Here is an 18074-nt window from a genome sequence, read left to right as displayed (position 1 = left end):
GACTGTAGTTAATAATACCGTAGGGGCACCTGGGTGGCTCAGTCGGTTAAGTGTCAGGTCATGATGTTGTGGCTCATGGGCTCAAACCCCACATCGGGCTCTGCTGACAGCTCAGAGCCTGGTGCCTGCTTTGGATTTTGTGTGTGTGTCTCTCTTGCTCCTCCCGCACTTGTGCTCAGTCTCTCAAAAGTAAACATTAAAAAAAATTTTTTTAATGTTTTTAATAAAAAAATAATACTGCATTGGGCATTTGAAACTTGATAAAAGTGTATCTTAAAAGTTCTCATCACAAGAAAAAAAACTTGACAAAGACGTACTGTGGTCATCTTTTGTAACATATAAATATCAAATCATGTACGCTTGAAACTAATGGAATGTAATACCAATTATATCACAGTTTTCATACTCATTTAATGTGATATACTGAGTATGATTTATTTCTATCTCATTTGTATATTTGCATGAGAAAATGATTACGGGTAAGAGGAAGGAATATAGAAGACTTGAACTTTCCAATTTTTATATTTCTGTAAAGTTTGTTTTGTTTGCAAAGGGCATGCATTATATAATCAAAGGGTGGCTATGGTAGGTATTTGTATTGGCCTGGAAAGATGTTTATAATAAGTGAATATAAGCAATATACATTATATGTAATGTGAAAATGATGAACCTAATTATTAATGAGGTTGAATAAGTGGCTGACTTCTCAATTTTTTATTTATTTTTTTTTTTTGCAAACATAAAAACTTTGAGAGTTGACAAGTATGTATATTATCTGTGTGGTTGGACGGGAGGAGGGGTTGTTTTTTGTTTTTTGAGAGAGCACGTGCACCAGCAGTGTGGGGGGGGTGGGGAGAGAAAAAATCCCAGGCAGGCCCCACACTCATCCCAGAGCCCAGTGTGTGACTTGATCTCATGAACCATGAGATCATGGCCTGAGCCAAAATCAAGAGTTGGATGCTTAACTGAGACAACCAGGTGCCCCAATGCTAATTTGTTAATATTGGTTGCCTGGGGGGGGGGGGCCCCCGGGGGTGGTGATAGGCTTACTTGGATATATTTAGTGTTGTGTGTTATAAGGAATTTGTTCAATCTAGGTGTGTATTTTGCCTTGGGGTATTTATCTAGATGTGAATGATAAACATTTTAATTAATTGTTTCATATGTGTATATATATATATATATACATATTTTTTATCTAAATAAAAATTGTCATCAAAATGTTCTTCAGATGTTCATTATATGTTCCTTATGATAAAATTTTTTCAGAGTTTTTTTATTTTTAACATCTATTTATTATTGAGAGACAGACATAGAGCATGAGCAGGGGAGGGGCAGAGAGAGGGGGAGACACAGAATCCGAAGCAGGCTCCAGGCTCTGAGCTGTCAGCACAGAGCCTGACACAGGGCTCGAACTCATGAACTGTGAGATCATGACTTGAGCTGAAGTCAGTCGCCCAACTGACCGAGCCACCCAGGTGCCCCCCTTATGATAAAATTTAAGAGCTGCCTCCTGGGCCCACAGTAGGTTTCATTGCACATTTATACCATGCAGTCAGTAAAAACCATCATGTGCATTATAGTTGTAAATGAAAGTGAGCCAGCTGTAGGCAGTAGAATTAGGTTTTTGTTTTTTCATCTTAATATTTTCATGTATTTGAAAAGATTTTGCATAGGGGTGCCTGGGTGGTTCAGTTAAGTGTCCTACTCTGGATTTCAGCTCAGGTCATGATCTCACCATTCATGGGTTCAAGCCCCACATTGGGCTCCACGCTGACCATGCAGAACCTGGTTGGGATTCTGTCTCCCTCTGTCTCTACTCTCCACCACCACCCCCGCCCCGCCTTGCAATAAATAAACTTTAAAAAAAAAAAAAAAACACTTAAGAATATATAGATTCCTGGTTTCCTTTAGAGATGGAAGGATCTAGCATATTTGGCCCTGTCTTCCCCACAGCAGCACCACAGTCTCTCACTAGAGTAATGGCTGCTTGTCATCATAGTTGTGCTTTTCCCACTTCCTCTCAGTTTTGCTCCCTTTTCCCTGTTTCAGATGCCTGGTCTTTCCCACTGACTGGTACTGACTGCCTGGTCTCTGCTGGCATTTAGCTTGCAACACTTATCTGTGTTATTGACAGGGAAAAAGTTCCTTGTATATTAAGTGAAAATTTTGCTTTTATGTAAAGTGTAGATGAATATACATGTGGAAAATTAAAACTATACAGGTTTATCTCTATTCTCTAATTTTTATATAGTGACCATAGGGTATATATGTAATTTTTAGAAATCTTGCACAATTGTGGATAAAAGAGTATATGAATAAATGTTCAGAATTCTCTCCAGTATTCAATTTGACTGTATTATAGTTTTATTAGGAGCAATGTTAGTGGCAAATCTTGATGGATTTAGTTAACTTGAATTGCACTAACCCACTTAGTTGTGTGATCATTTCTGTTACTAGTTAGTATAGCACACTGTAGGCTTCTCTTTAGAGCGTAGTCGTCACAAATGTGTCTGAGATTTGAGTGCAGTAGCACTTTGGGTCAGGAAGTGTCCAAGGCAGAGTTGGGTCACTACAAGCATCCTGTCTTTTCCCACGGTGCTATAGAAATATTATTTGATCTACACGATGATGTGGAGAAAAGTTGGAAGGTCTATGCTAGAAGATGTGCAAATAATCCATGAAAATACTAGAAATTACATACAGTTGACCCTTAAACAACCAAGGGGTTAGGGGTGCCAACCCCTGCACAGTTTAAAATCCACATAAAACTTCTGACTCCCAAAAAAATCTGTTGACCAGAAGCCTTAGGGATAACAAACAGATAACACATATTTTGCCTGTTAAGTATGTTAAATACTGTGTTCCTATAGAAAAATAAGCTACAGGAAAGAATCATAAGAAATACACGTTACTAAAAAAGTCCACATGTAAGTGGACTTGCAGAGTTCAAATGTTGGTCAAGGGTCAACCGTGTTTACATTTTGATGTCTTTTTTAATTCTTTCTACTTTTGTATTTAAGAGGTGTGCACAATATGTAGAGCAATAGAGTACCTGAATTATTTAAAGTCAGTGTTCACAATGGGTTTGTGCGCATAAAAACACCTATTATTGGGGTACACAGTCAAATCTGGTCACTGAACAAAATCTGTAGCTATCTGTTGAAGACATTCTCCTGCATAACAACCAAAAACAACTTAAACAGTTTAGTCAAATAGTAGCATATTAAATGCTATAATAGCCTTTCTCTTTTCTTTAAAGTTAAGAATTTACATTATTTTCTTGTCAGCACTGAAAGAAAGCATAGGATATACTGTAATTATTTGGAGGCTTTTCTTCTATTCCAGAACTAACAGTTTTCTTCAGGTTCTTGTCTAAATTCATAGCTTTATTCTTTGGAGATTCAGGCTGAATTTTTCAAGATACTACTAAAGATATTTTGTGTTTTGTTTTTTTTTTAAACAAAAGTGCCGCTTGCCAAAGATAATTTTCTAACCATTTCTCTATTCTACCCTAGATGGCCCTCTGCCTGACCCATCTATGATCCGTGGCAGTGTGCCAAACCAGATGATGCCTCGGATAACTCCACAGCCTGGTAAGTTATGAAGGAAATCCATATATTTATTTAGCCATGGCTTTTTTTTTTTTTTTTTTTTTTTTTTTTTTTTTTCAGAGTAAGTTCCACGTCCAACATCCAACATGGGGCTTGAATTCATGACTCTGAGATCGAGAGTCCCATGCTCTACCAACTGAGCCAGCCAAGTGCCCCTCACCATAGCTTTTTTATTTTCAAAGTTTGTTTTGAGGGAGAGAATCATAAGCAGGCTCCACACTCTCATCGTGGAACCCAATGTGGAGCTCGACCCCACAGACTGTGAGATTGTGACCTGAGCCAAAATCAAGAGTCAGATGCTCAACCTACTGAGCCACCAAGGTGCCCAACCATGGCTTTTTAAAACAGTCTCTGGTGTACTATAAAATTATTCTTGGGGCGCCTGGGTGGTTCAGTCGGTTAATCATCTGACTTCGGCTCAGGTCATGATCTCGCAGTGTGTGAGTTCAAGTCCTGTGTCAGGCTCTGTGCTGACAGCTCAGAGCCTGGAATCTGCTTCGGATTCTGTCTCCCTCTCTCTCTTCTCCTCCCCCATTTGCACTCTGTATCTCTCTCAAAAATAAAGATTAAAAGGGGCGCCTGGGTGGCGCAGTCGGTTAAGCGTCCGACTTCAGCCAGGTCACGATCTCGCGGTCCGTGAGTTCGAGCCCCGCGTCAGGCTCTGGGCTGATGGCTCAGAGCCTGGAGCCTGTTTCCAATTCTGTGTCTCCCTCTCTCTCTGCCCCTCCCCCGTTCATGCTCTCTCTCTGTCCCAAAAATAAATAAGCGTTGAAAAAAAAATTAAAAAAAAAAAAAATAAAGATTAAAAAAAAATTTTTTTTTTAAATACTATTCTTGTCACCTTAATTCCTGCCTCAGCCCAGCAGCGTGTATCCTACTTGAGAAATCAGAACATATTTTGGATTTGGAGCCCAAGGAGAAAGGAAGGGTGTGGAACACAGTTTGGCTGGCAGGTGGCAAAAACATGAAATGGTCGAGCATCCATTTAAAAACAACCAGTCCAAGGGCACCTGGGTGGCTTAGTGGGTTAAGCATCCAACTTCAGCTCAGGTCATGATCTCACGGTTTGTGAGTTTGAGCCCCGCATCAAGCTTGTGCTGACAGCTCAAAGCCTGGAGCCTGCTTCAGATTCTGTGTCTCCCTCTCTCTCTGCCCCTCCCATGCTCATGCACTGTCTCTCTCTAACTCTCAATAATAAATAATTTTTTTTTTTTTTTTTTAAAAACAACTGGTCCAGGCACCTAGGTGGCTCAGTCGGTTAGGTGTCTGACTTTGGCTCGGGTCATGACCTAATGGTCTGTGGGTTCGAGTTCTGTGTCGGATTGTGTGCTGACAGCTTGGAGCCTGGAGCCTGCTTCAGATTCTATGTCTCCCTCTCTCTGCCTCTGCCTATCTTTTGTGCTCTCTGTGTCAATAGTAAATGCATAAACTTAAAAAAAATTATTAAAAATAAATAAAAACAACCGGTCAAGATGGATTTTATTCTAAATTGTAAAATTTTATTCAGAGACCTTATGTTAAGTAACAGTGTGGCTATAAATGGAACCAATTCATTCACAGTTGAAAACTGGTTCCTTTATTTGTCCTGATAAAATGTCACAGAATCAGAATTCTGTCTTTAGTTCTCCAATTCCATGAAGGCATTCAGATCTAATATTTTGTACTTACTCACAGGTATGAATCAATTTGGCCAGATGAGTATGCCCCAGCCCCCAATTGGACCCCGGCAAACCTCTCCTCTTCAGCACCATGGACAGTTAGCTCAGCCTGGAACTCTCAACCCAGTAAGTTTGACATCTTTGGGTATTTATCTTGGCCTTTAACATTTAAAAATCCTTTTTATCTGTTTGTACTTTGTAAACAATGCTTATAGTTGCTTAAATAGCTAATTATAAGTGAGTAATTTTAATCCAGATTTTTATCTTTAATTCTATTGTATTTGGCCTTTATTATACACTTAATAAATGATTATATATGTGTTTTGGAGTTGAGGGTAGTTATTTTTTTAAAGTGGAGTAAGAAAAAACTAAACCATATACCATAATTAGGCAGTGAGTAAATACTAAAATCCCTGATTTTTATCTATCTCTTTTACCTATAAATTGTTTTTAGAAATGTATCCTAGGGGCGCCTGGGTGGCGCAGTCGGTTAAGCGTCCGACTTCAGCCAGGTCACGATCTCGCGGTCCGTGAGTTCGAGCCCCGCGTCGGGCTCTGGGCTGATGGCTCAGAGCCTGGAGCCTGTTTCCGATTCTGTGTCTCCCTCTCTCTCTGCCCCTCCCCCATTCATGCTCTGTTTCTCTCTGTCCCCAAAATAAGTAAACGTTGAAAAAAAAAAATTTAAAAAAAAAAAAAAAAAAGAAATCATCACTAAGATACCAAAAGGACATCATTTGGAGAAAATTCATGTTAAGCATCTTGTATACCCTGTTTTGGGGGGGGGGGGTGGAAAGTGGCATCCTGAATGTGCAGTAGGGGATTCACAATGGTTAAATTATGGTACATTCATAAATTGTAATGCTCTACAAGCAATAATTTCAGAACTTACATGTTGGCATAAAAGCTGTTTACAGCCTTAAATGAAAAACCAAGTTTCTAAAGTGTATGTATTATAGGATCCAATATAGTTAACTCTCTTGATTATAATCCGTGTAAAATAAACACTTAAAAAAATTTTGTTTCCAAGTACTATTCATAGTCCTAGTACTAGAAAACTCATAAGAGCATCCAGTCACCTTTCCCTGGAGTTTCATTGTTTAGTAGTTTGCACACTTTGATAGTCCTTTCTCTTTTATAATGCTCATCAAACATACAGCCTACCCAGGTAGGAAACTGTCTTTTGCAAGAACGATGGAGGAACAATTGCTTGGTTCTAGACACTGGAGAAGAGGGACTCTGAGCATCTCACTGCTCCTTTTGCAGTCCACCTTTCCATGTTAACCCCAATCCTAGCCCTTTGAGAATTAGCTAGCGCCTCTAATCCTTGAGCCATTTTGGAGTTGTCTAGCATGTCTTGGTGCCATACTGCCATCGTTATAAGATAAATATCTTATTGTTGTGCCAATGCTGTATACAAAAGCTGTGGCTGAACTTGGTAGCATTCATGGTCCACAAATACTTGAGGATTGTTACTTTTTTTTTTTTTTTAAATGTTTGGTGAAGTTTTTGGCCTTTGGTATTTCATAATTTCTCTATTAAAGGCCTGTATTGGGGGAGGGGGGGATTTTAGACATCAAATGTAACAGTCCTCAAGGTAAAGCACATTTCCACTGGAGAGTACCCTCATGCCTCCTTCTACTAAATTCCTATCCCCTTTAGACAATGGATACCATGATTTCTGTAACCTGGATTAGCTTTACTTGTTTCTTCACTTCATATAAATGGGATCATTCAGATGTACTGTATTGTGTCTGACCTTTTTGGCACAACATGATGGTTTTGATGTTCACCTACACTGTTGTTTATATCAATAATTCATTAAAAAAAATTTTTTTTAACATTTATTTTTGAGAGAAAATGCGTGAGTGGGAGAGGGGCAGAGAGAGAGAGGGAGACACAAAATCCAAAGCAGGCCCCAGGTTCTGAGCGTTCAACACAGAGCCCGACGTGGGGCTCACACTCATAAACCATGAGATCATGACCTGAGCCGGTGTTGGACACTTAACCAACTGAGCCATCCAGGCCACCCAGTAATCCCATTTTTTATTGCTGAGTAGTATTCCATTTTGTGAGTGTGCCACAATTTGTTTATTCTTTGCTATTGATGGACATTTCGAATATTTCCAGTTGTTGACTATTATGAATAAAGCTACTATAAACATGTTTTCACCAAAAATAAAAAGAAAGAGATGTAACATTCCTCAAGTATTTGTGGACCATGAATGCTACCAAGTTCAGCCACAGCTTTTTAAGATTTTAATTGTACCGATTATGGAGTCTTATAATTTGTGATGTTACAATGTCATGACATGAGCAAAGACCTCATGAAGTTGTAGTTCATGATCACTTAACAAACAATATGCAAAAGCAGTTACTTCTGTACCTTGTCAGGTGCATTTGTGTATTGGGAGAATCGGTTTGTGTGTAACCTCCTGTAATTGCTTTAGAGTAGGCCTTGGTCAGCTTTGAGGGTGTTCTCCACTATCTTTGCATGAGAGTCCACTGTTGCACACTTTCTTCCTTTCCTACCCCACCTTCCCCTCAGCAGAACCAGAGTAGTTGGGGATTCTGGCTGTAGTAGAATAACCACAATGAAGCAATTTGGTGCTCTGTGTTTATTCTTTCCCCCCTCTGCAGCCAATGGGCTATGGGCCTCGCATGCAGCAGCCTTCCAGCCAGAGCCAGTTCCTTCCCCAGACTCAGTTCTCAACACAGGGAATGAATGTAACGAATATGCCTTTGGCTCCGTCTGGCGGTCAGGCACCGGTGTCTCAAGTATGTCCCACGGATGGGTTTTTTTTACTTGTTTTTGTGATCCTTGAAACTTCTCTTGATCTGGCAACAAATAATGCGTCAAAATAGATTTTTTTTTTTAAGTTTTTAATAAGAACAATTATGGACATATGGTATTCTGAACGTGAGTTTACCATGACATAGCAATGCTACTAATTGTTACAAACAAAATAGATTAAATTGATAGTTGTAACCATTTGTTAAAGTAGCAAACACTTTTTAAAATGAATTCTGAACATGACATTACTATGACATAGCAATGCTACTAATTGTTACAAAGTAGATTAAGTCGATAGTTGTAACCATTTGTTAAAGTAGCGTACACTTTTTAAAATGAAATCTTAGAACTTTAATGCAAAAGAACTGTGACTGAAGAGAGCAGAGCCAGGCAGAAAATACTGTGGACTCAACTGTCCCGTGCCTCTACAGTGGCTGTGGCCATTCTGGTGGGTTTTTTTGAAGCCTACTTAATTAAATACTACATTGGTTGGATTATCTGAAGACATGCCCCTAGTAACAAGATTTTTGACATATTTGAAGTGGAAGCATATTGCATATAGGCTGCCTATGTAATTACTTCTTGCATTGTGTTCTGAGTCGTCATGTTGTTGTTTCTCATTTAACAGGCACAGATGTCCAGTTCTTCCTGCCCTGTGAATTCTCCTATAATGCCTCCAGGGTCTCAAGGGAGCCACATTCACTGTCCCCCTCTCCCTCAATCAGCTCTGCATCAGAATTCACCCTCTCCAGTACCTAGTCGCACCCCCACACCTCACCACACTCCCCCAAGCATAGGGGCTCAGCAGCCACCAGCAACAGCAATTCCAGCCCCTGTTCCTACACCTCCAGCCATGCCGCCTGGGCCACAGACCCAAGCTCTCCATCCACCTCCAAGGCAGACACCTACACCGCCACCAACGCAACTCCCTCCCCAAGTTCAACCTTCACTTCCTGCTGCCCCTTCCGCCGACCAGCCGCAGCAGCAGCCTCTCTCACAGCAGAGTACAGCAGCATCTGTTCCCACCCCAACGGCACCGCTGCTGCCTCCACAGCCTGCGACTCCAGTAAGCAGAGACATGTGTTTTGGCAGAATCCTTCTAGCTGTACCCTAGTGTTAGATTATTTATGTGCGGTTTGTATTCTGTATTGTGCCGTCTCCCCAGTTAGACCAGAATCTCTCTGTAGTTAGGGACTTTCTTTTCCTTCCTGTTCTTGCCATTGTAGTACCTAGCATGGAGGGAGCTCAAAGGTTTTGTTTAGGTCCGATGTTGACCATGGTGTGTTTTGTCTTATACTCCAAGGCTTACAGGCATGTAAGTGGGGTGGCAAGCAGAAAGAATCCATAGTATGTTTAGCACACCACGTAAATTTTATATATTTTAAAGAATCTTTTTTCAGACAGTCTGACCTGTAATATTTGAGAGCAAACGAACAAAACCATGGATCTATGAATGTCTGTGGTCCGAGCCAAGGTTAGAAAATCATGACCTAAAATGAGAAAAGTATGGGTCTGAAACAGTCTGTAACTTTCTTGTGAGAGGCTCATTATGTATGTAGCAGAAATGCAAGTTCACATCTAATAGCTACATCGTTACCAATTCTCTGTGTCAGGGCATAGAACTTTCTACTTGTTAACTGATACTTAATATTTTAGTTTCTGTCCTGTTAGTAAGCCAAGAAGTCCCATGAGTCACAGCTACTTCATAAAACACCATAAGTAAGCAACTGGTTCATCCCAGCCTCTGATAGGTGAGGAACGGCAGAGTGCACAAAGGGAGCTTTTGATTCAGGTAGTTCCTGAAAATACTAACTACTCGGTATGAGGTTTCTTATTGGAAGACTTAGGATAAAGAAATTACCAGTTATCCCGTTAAAACGTGGTGAGTGTGGGAGTTCATTTTATTCTACTTCTTCTGTACATTTGCAGCTTTTCCTGCTGATAAGTTCAAAACAAAACAAAATAGCCAGTCATCCTTCTTTTCTTTCTACTTCTCTGTAAACGTGAGCTCTTCGGAGGCAGTCAGCTCTACGACCCCATCCCTCCCACACTGCCACAGAATGACAGCCAGTGCGGGCTCTCTTAGGTACAGCAGCCAGTCGGCCTTTGCAAGTCCTCAGTCTCTTGTTCTTAAGCACAGTTTACTTCAAGGGAGTGAAATAGGCCGAGTACATGAAAGCACCATAAACGAATAGAATGATACTAGCCTCAAAATAGGTGGTTAATCATACCATCCTGATGCGGAGCTTGAATTCTGGTTGTATACATGGCAAACTTTTGTGTTTTTTTCCCCCTCTTTTCTGTCCAGCTTTCCCAGCCAGCTGTAAGCATTGAAGGGCAGGTATCAAACCCTCCATCTACTAGCAGCACAGAAGTGAATTCTCAGACCATTCCTGAGAAGCAGCCTTCACAGGAAGTGAAAATGGAGGCTAAGATGGAAGTGGATCAACCAGAACCAGCAGATACTCAGCCGGAGGACATCCCAGAGGTGAGGGTAGGGCAATGGCTGCTGTTACTTGGGTAGGACCTCTGTCTAGGAACCCCACTAAACCTGTTACAGGAAAGTATTCTGGTAATTAGGTCTCATTTCATGATTTCCACATGAGAAAGGCATTTGTCCACAGGAGAGAGTAAATAGGACGGTGATCTTACTGCTTCCTGGTGACAAGTCTTTGGAATAATAAAAATTTCACCTTGTCTTTCAGACTAAAGCAGAAGACTGTAAAATGGAACCTACAGAAACAGAGGAGAGAGGCACGGAGTTAAAAACTGAAACAAAAGAAGAGGAAGACCAGCCGAGTACTTCGGCTACCCAGTCATCTCCAGCCCCGGGACAGTCAAAGAAGAAGAGTAGGTCTCTTAGGCTCTCTGTTCCTGGAGGCAGGGAAAAAAACACAGACTTTGAATAGATGGGGTCGGGTTCTTGGTCTCAGAAATTGACTTTGATGTGATTTCATTAAGCTTGGAGCCCTTTGGGCCTGGTCTCTGTGTTGTTACTGGTGTTGGAGAAGACTTTGTCTTTCCTGTGGTAGGTATATTTGCTTCCTGCAGTCACTGGGTCAGTCACACCCTTCATTTCTCCAGGGTTGGGTGCTTAACAACCTCTCAAAATTGTCTTTTCTTCAGAGGAAGAAATTGTTACGTACCCTTGACTAAAATGCAAGAAACAGTAGCAGCGATAATAAATAGTACTACGTATTGTCAGCCTACTGTATGCACCAGGTACCATGCCACACACCTGTACTCTCCCATCTACTAACTTTACAACAACTCTGGGCAGTTTCTGAAAACCTGAGGCTGGGCAAGGTTAAGTAGCTTGCCCCAGCTCACTCAGCTGGTTAAGTGAACCCAGGCAGACCAATTTCAGTCTGCTCCCAGCCAGCTCCTAAATATTAATGAGTCAAACAGAGCAAGCAGCTCAGCTTAGTACAGAGTGTTAAACTCTGTTTAATTCCCACAGAAATTGATTTACCAACTTTGGGACTAGGACTTCTTAGGGCCCTAGTGACACCCTCTATGGCACAAGTAAGGCTTCTTTCAAGGGAGGAATCTGTCGGCTCCTAAAGATGCTGTATATAAAGGTGTTCCATTAATACAATGCAGCTTAAAATGTTAGGGTTAAAAATTTACTTGGATTTAAATAAGGTTTATATGATCAAGGTGTATTTTAAGGTAGGCTGCAAGAAACCCAATCTCACTGTTAGGAATCTGTCTTTAAAACAGCTAATTTCACAAATTTGTTCAACTTTGTTCTTTTGAGCACAACCAGATATGAGAAACAAAGAATCCTCTCCCATCTGTTTAATTTTTTTCATGGCTGCCCCACTATGAAGTGAAAAATATCTAAAGTACTAACAAATAAGCTGTCTTGAAGATAAAATTATTTTGTAAAAGAAGAAATAACAAAGCCTCTGCTCAGAGTGTTTTAAAGCTCAAACCTGGACCCTTAACGAGTAGCTTCTTAAATAATAGCTTAAATTAATTCCATTTGGGACATACCAGCAAATCTTTCCTGACTTTAGAAACATACCCAAGTACACTGGAATGAAATTTGATCAGTTGAGTCTGTTGTTTGGGCAATAATAATTTAGTTCTCTCTTTGTTTAGACTTGAACCTACCATTTGTTATTAAGATAATAAATATATGTATTCCTCCTAAGCTCTAAAACATCAAGCAGTTTAATGAGGGACTCTTCCCACCAGGGGTTCTGATTCCTTTAGTGGTGAGACAGTATCAGGTCTTCTGACTCGTTATATACTCTTCTCATGAGTGAGGACCTCTTTCTGTTCTTCTTTGACAGCACACCCCCCTCTGCCCCGCCATCACTAGTATATTTTGGAATTTTTTTTTGACCAGTGTCTTCATAAATTTCTGGAATGCTTAGGATGCTGTTTCTACTTGGTCAAGACTATTTTAACTGAATTTCTGATCGAAAAAGTAGCTGAGCTGTTCAGGGTATTTAAAGCTGACTAGACATGGTGTCTACTTGACACCATTTAAAGGCGCTACCTGATGTGGACCAAAAATTAGAAATAGGAAGTGTGCTGTAAGTGGTATTTCCATGGAGACGGTACAGGCAGTTTTGTGTTTTGTGGCTCTTGAGATTTGTTTTAATAGCTTCAGCTTGAGCGTTTTCTTTTTCTTTTACTTAACTGATAACTAATTTCAATTGTGCTCTTAAGTTTTTAAACCAGAAGAGTTACGACAGGCACTGATGCCAACATTGGAGGCACTTTACCGACAGGATCCAGAATCCCTTCCCTTTCGTCAACCTGTGGACCCTCAACTTCTAGGAATCCCTGTAAGTATGTGGTGGTATTTTTTTTTTCTTTTTCTTTTTTTTTTTTTTTTAGTGTTCATGCAGGTGAGTTGAGGAGGAGCAGAGGGAAAGTGGGGGAGAGAATCTTAAGCAGGCTCCGTGCCCAGCATGGACCCCAGTGCTGTGCCATGCTTGATCCCCTGACTGAGATCGTGACCTGAACCGAAATCAAGACTCAGACGCTTAACCAACTGAGCTACCCAGGTGCCCCTGTGGTGGTAGTTTTGATTTTTTTTTTTTTTTTTTTTAATTTGTAACAGCTTTATTCAGCTATAATTCACATATTATTCAAGACACTCAAACTGTACAATTCATTGATTTTTGTGTATTGACAGATTTGTGCAGCCATCACCACGGTCAATTTGGGATTATTTTCATCACCCCAAAAAAGAATCCCTGTGTCCATGAGCCCTCATGCCCATTTCCTCCCCCATCCAACCACTAGTCTACTTCTGTCTCTATGGATTTGTTTATTCTGGATGTTTCATTAAATGGAATTATATAGTATGTGTTTCTTTGTGACTGACTTCTTTCAGGGTTCATTCATAATGTAGCACGAACCAGTACTTGATTCCTTTTTATGGCTCAGCAATACTCCATTGTACGGCTGTGCCACATTTTTGTTACCCGTACATTAGTTGATGGACATTTTAGTTGTTTACACTTTTGGGCTATTGAGGATCGTGCTGCTGTGAATGAACATTCATGTATAAAATTTTTGTGTGGTATATGTTTTTGTTTCTTTGGGGTATATTACCTAGGATCGTGATTACTGGGTCGTAGGCTTATTTATTTTTATCACCTGAGTAGCAGTAGCTCTGGTAGAAAAGATGGACCCAAATTAACTTCCTCTGTTTTTATTTATTTATTTTTTTAATTTTTTTTTTCAACGTTTATTTATTTTTGGGACAGAGAGAGACAGAGCATGAACAGGGGAGGGGCAGAGAGAGAGGGAGACACAGAATCGGAAACAGGCTCCAGGCTCCGAGCCATCAGCCCAGAGCCTGACGCGGGGCTCGAACTCACGGACCGCGAGATCGTGACCTGGCTGAAGTCGGACGCTTAACCGACTGCGCCACCCAGGCGCCCCATTTCCTCTGTTTTTAAAATTGCCTTTGCACACCAGACCGCTGGCACACTTCATTTGAGGCTTGTCAGTGGTATTGGATAAGGCAGTGGAGTGCTTACAGGGGCAAAATTCATTAGGAACTTCTTTTTCCCTATATTTTTGAGGCCTTAGATCACTGAAGTTCACTGGGCTTAGTTTTCTCAAGAGTAGGCCCCTTTTAATACTAAAATGTTAAGGCTGTTTTACTTCTTGGTGTTTCAGTGGATCACACATACACTGTGGTAAAGTATCTGGAGTTGTTTTAGTAGATCATCAGCCTGCTGTCTGAAAAGTTTATGTAGTGACTCTTGTTATTTCTGCCCTCTGAGTTGCCTCATATCTCTGTAGCCTAATAATTTAAAGAAGTGATAGGTATCAACTTAATTCCTTGGACATATAGTCAGGACAGCAACTTAACTTTTCTGGAAAATTAATGATTATAGGAAGAAACACCAGCTACCTTAAATATACTGAGACTTTGGGGTAATGTTGCTTGGTGTCACTTACCCTTCTAGGATTACTTTGATATTGTGAAAAGCCCCATGGATCTTTCCACCATCAAGAGGAAGTTAGACACTGGACAGTATCAGGAGCCCTGGCAGTATGTGGATGACATTTGGCTTATGTTCAACAATGCCTGGTTGTATAATCGGAAAACATCACGGGTGTACAAATACTGCTCCAAGCTGTCTGAGGTCTTTGAACAAGAAATTGACCCAGTAATGCAAAGCCTTGGATATTGTTGTGGCAGAAAGGTAAGAAATTTTTGCATGGTAAGAATTATTGAAAACTTGACTAATAGAATCCTGAATCATCAGATTGTAAACTCATAATAGGGCTTTGGATCTTACTTATCTATGGGTGCACAGTGCCTGGCACGTACTGTTGTTTTCCTGCACACCAGTTCACATGTAGCTCCTCTTGTCCCATTGAGTTTTTTTGCTAAGTGGCTGAAGGATATGACTGCTAAGCCTACCTCGGAGTGGTGACATAATACTGTACCGTAGTCTCTCCTTACCTGTGGTTTCACTTCCCGCCATCTCAGTCAACCATGGTCCAGAAGCAGAGATTCATCTTCTGACGTATTGTCAAAAGGTCAATATTGTTTATGCTACATCACAGTGCCTCCATCGTTCATGTCCCTTTATCTCATCACCTAGGCATTATATTTTCTGTCATCACAAGAAGGGCGGGTACAGTGCAGTAAGATATTGAGAGAGCCCACAATCACGTAACTTTTATTACAGTATGCTATTGTAATTGTTCTATTTTATTACTAGTTATTAATCTCTTACTGTGCCTAATTTGTAAATTAACTCTGTCATAGTTACGTACGTATAGGGAAAACCACAGTATGTATAGGGTTTGGTGCGGTCCACAATCTTAGGCATCTACTAATGGTCTCTGCCTGTGGATCAGTGGGACTGCTATAGTATAGTCAACTAGAATGGTTGTGGTTCTGTGTATTGCCTTGGAAACTGAAATAGCTCGTTAACTGCATAAATGAGAACTAAGAATTCACTGACTTTTGTTTCTGATTTGCCAGTGTAAATATTCTAGCTTGTCTTGCAGGTGTGTGTACTATTTAACAAATGGTTTCTGTTGCAGTTGGAGTTCTCTCCACAGACACTCTGTTGCTATGGCAAACAGTTATGCACAATCCCTCGTGATGCCACTTACTACAGTTACCAGAACAGGTAAGCTCAACTATGTGTGGACCATGGTCCGTGTATCCGTGTGTCCAGGGACTGCATGCGGATGGACCAGCACACATACATTCATGGTCATGTGTACCTTGCTTGAAAACAGCTGTACAGCACAAGTTCTGGTCCTAGCATTCTGCCTTTTTTGCAGGATTAGTGTAGTTTTCTAGCAGGAAGTAGCCTTCTGTCAGTTATCTGGCCCCTTATTTTTTATAAGGCAGGAACTCAAAGCCTTGGGAGGTTAAGCAGCTCAAAGAGTTGGTGGCATAGATGGGATTACATCGTGGCCCCCGCTTCTCTTTCCCATTTCTGTTCACAGCTTACCACAGCCTGAGGCAAACTGAGAAAATTTGTGAACGAATTAGTGTTTTCTTGTCCATGAAACTGCTGCTATCGCCTTTCCCAAAAACTATCCACAAACTTTTAACCAAAAGTTTGTTAGCCAGCTGTATCATTTGGGATATGTTTCATTTTTGTGTGCAGCCTCTCCATAAATTGTTCTTCTCAGAGCATTTGAAAACAGGATTTCAGAGTTTCTGCTTTGCCCGGGTTAACCATATAAAAAGGAGTACCTCCAAAAATAGGTCTGCACCAGACTTACTTAAAAAAAGACTTGCATATGACAGTGGATGGTAGAGTTGTAATAAATTAGGTGCCCCTGCTTTATCTTCTCCTGCCCAAACAATGGCTGTAATCCCAGAGATGGCATTCAGTAATCTATTTTAACTAAGATCTGTCTCCTAGATTCATTAATTAGCCTACAATATAACATGCACAGAATGTTTACTTGGGGCTCTGAAACGGTAATAACAAGGCTGGGCAGTTAATATCTTTTAATAAAACCAAGCTCATCCTGGTGGTTTTTGCTGAACTTGTGTGCTACAGATGCATTTCCAGCTTTGAAAAAGTCGCTTGAACTTTTTGTTTTCATGACAAAAAGGTGCGCTCTCGTAATGGTTTGTTGTAATCATTAGAATCCACAGTTTTTCACTCTTAATACCTGGGGAAAACCCTCAAGTTGTTAAAAGCACTTGCATTTTAAAAAAACAAGTTAACAACTGGCATGAAGTTCTTCTCATGCTGCAGTCTTGACATTTATACCAGTTTGGATTTTTTAACATGAATCTATAGTGTTTGTAATCTTTGTATCCAGAACATGTCATCATGTGCCTGCACACACCACTGCCTTTCTTTCTTGCCTTTTAAACTATGTCAGTTGATGGCTACGATCCATATTTAAGCACTTGTGCAGATTTTTCATTGAAAAATAGAGAATTTTTTAAATTTATATGCCTTCCTTGGGAAGCAAAAAGAAATTTTGTGGGTTTTTTTCAACCCAGGGCTGTTTTTAGGTAATTGCTTCCTGGTCTTGTATTCGTAGTGAATTTTTTGTTAGTTATTTTGCTGTTATTGGAAATGGGGAGAAGTGTGTGATTGCTGTGTTTCAGTAATAGATTAGCAATTCTTCTCTCTCCAGTATGTTTATCCTTCCCCTTTTTGATTATTTGCATCAAATAGCATTAATTACTAAAATGAAAGAATGTAGGTCTGTGTAAGTGATACTTTTTTGTTTTATTTGCTGTAATCATTTGCTGCTTGTGATCCCATTTGAGATATTTAATGCTAATCTGTGCTTTGCCTTGGCTTTCTGCTTTGTGTTGTCTTGTCTTGCTTTTATGTTTTTTGTTGTCCTGCAATCCCTCATTTCTTCGTTTGTTTTGTGTTTTTTTTTTCTCCCTCATGCTTGTCGTTGTCTGCACTTGGCTTTGATTGCAAAAAAAACAAAAAACAAAAACAAAAAAACAAAAACAAAAACAAAAAAACCCAAACTGTGGGGCCCATAAATCTGCATCATTGAATGTCCTTGTCGCCGTTGATGACCTGCTCTCTGCTCCCGTCCCCCTCCTTGGCCTGCTGTGATTGGTGGCTTCGTTGCTTGGCTTGGGCTGTGTTGTGTGAACGGAACAGTTCACCCCAGTATGGCCTTCTTGCCGACAGGTATCATTTCTGTGAGAAGTGTTTCAATGAAATCCAAGGGGAGAGCGTTTCTTTGGGGGATGACCCTTCCCAGCCTCAAACGTAAGTACCTGCATTATTTTGGGAAGTGCTGTCTTGGTGTGTTGTCAAGTGCTGATGCTAAAGCTTTTTTAAGTGGTCTTGAGTTACACGGCCTGTGTAGTAGCCGTTAGCCGGTTTGCTATTTAAATACAAATTAATGAAAAGGAAATAAAACATTATACTCACGCTGCAAGTGCTAAACTAAACAGACATTTGTGGTTAGTGGCTGCCATGTTGGTCAGCACAGATAGAGAACATTTCCGTCACAGCAGAAAGTTCTGTCAACCCTAATCTAGGAAATATATCAACACTGGATGGTCAT

General features: G+C 40.4%; 1 protein-coding gene across 2 annotated transcripts in view; it reads left to right on the top strand.

Annotated features, from left to right (window-relative positions):
• The window catches only part of EP300 (EP300 lysine acetyltransferase), an 84059-nt gene that overhangs the window by 48154 nt on the left and 17831 nt on the right, over nucleotides 1–18074 (top strand). The window contains exons 11-20 of one of the 2 annotated variants that reach the window (XM_040490729.1): nucleotides 3519–3596; nucleotides 5289–5398; nucleotides 7910–8047; nucleotides 8692–9129; nucleotides 10372–10551; nucleotides 10769–10913; nucleotides 12747–12865; nucleotides 14507–14746; nucleotides 15600–15688; nucleotides 17693–17773. In XM_040490729.1, coding sequence (XP_040346663.1) covers nucleotides 3519–3596; nucleotides 5289–5398; nucleotides 7910–8047; nucleotides 8692–9129; nucleotides 10372–10551; nucleotides 10769–10913; nucleotides 12747–12865; nucleotides 14507–14746; nucleotides 15600–15688; nucleotides 17693–17773 — 1618 coding nt within the window. The remainder of the gene's footprint in view (nucleotides 1–3518; nucleotides 3597–5288; nucleotides 5399–7909; nucleotides 8048–8691; nucleotides 9130–10371; nucleotides 10552–10768; nucleotides 10914–12746; nucleotides 12866–14506; nucleotides 14747–15599; nucleotides 15689–17692; nucleotides 17774–18074) is intronic. The other variant, XM_040490730.1, reaches the window with a different exon arrangement.

This window comes from Herpailurus yagouaroundi, unplaced genomic scaffold (genome assembly GCF_014898765.1).
Source record: "Herpailurus yagouaroundi ecotype Mexico unplaced genomic scaffold, PumYag 182, whole genome shotgun sequence".
NCBI classification, from domain to species: Eukaryota; Metazoa; Chordata; class Mammalia; order Carnivora; family Felidae; genus Herpailurus; species Herpailurus yagouaroundi.
Note: the sequence above shows the minus strand (reverse complement) of the source record. Positions and strands in the feature narration are given on the sequence as shown.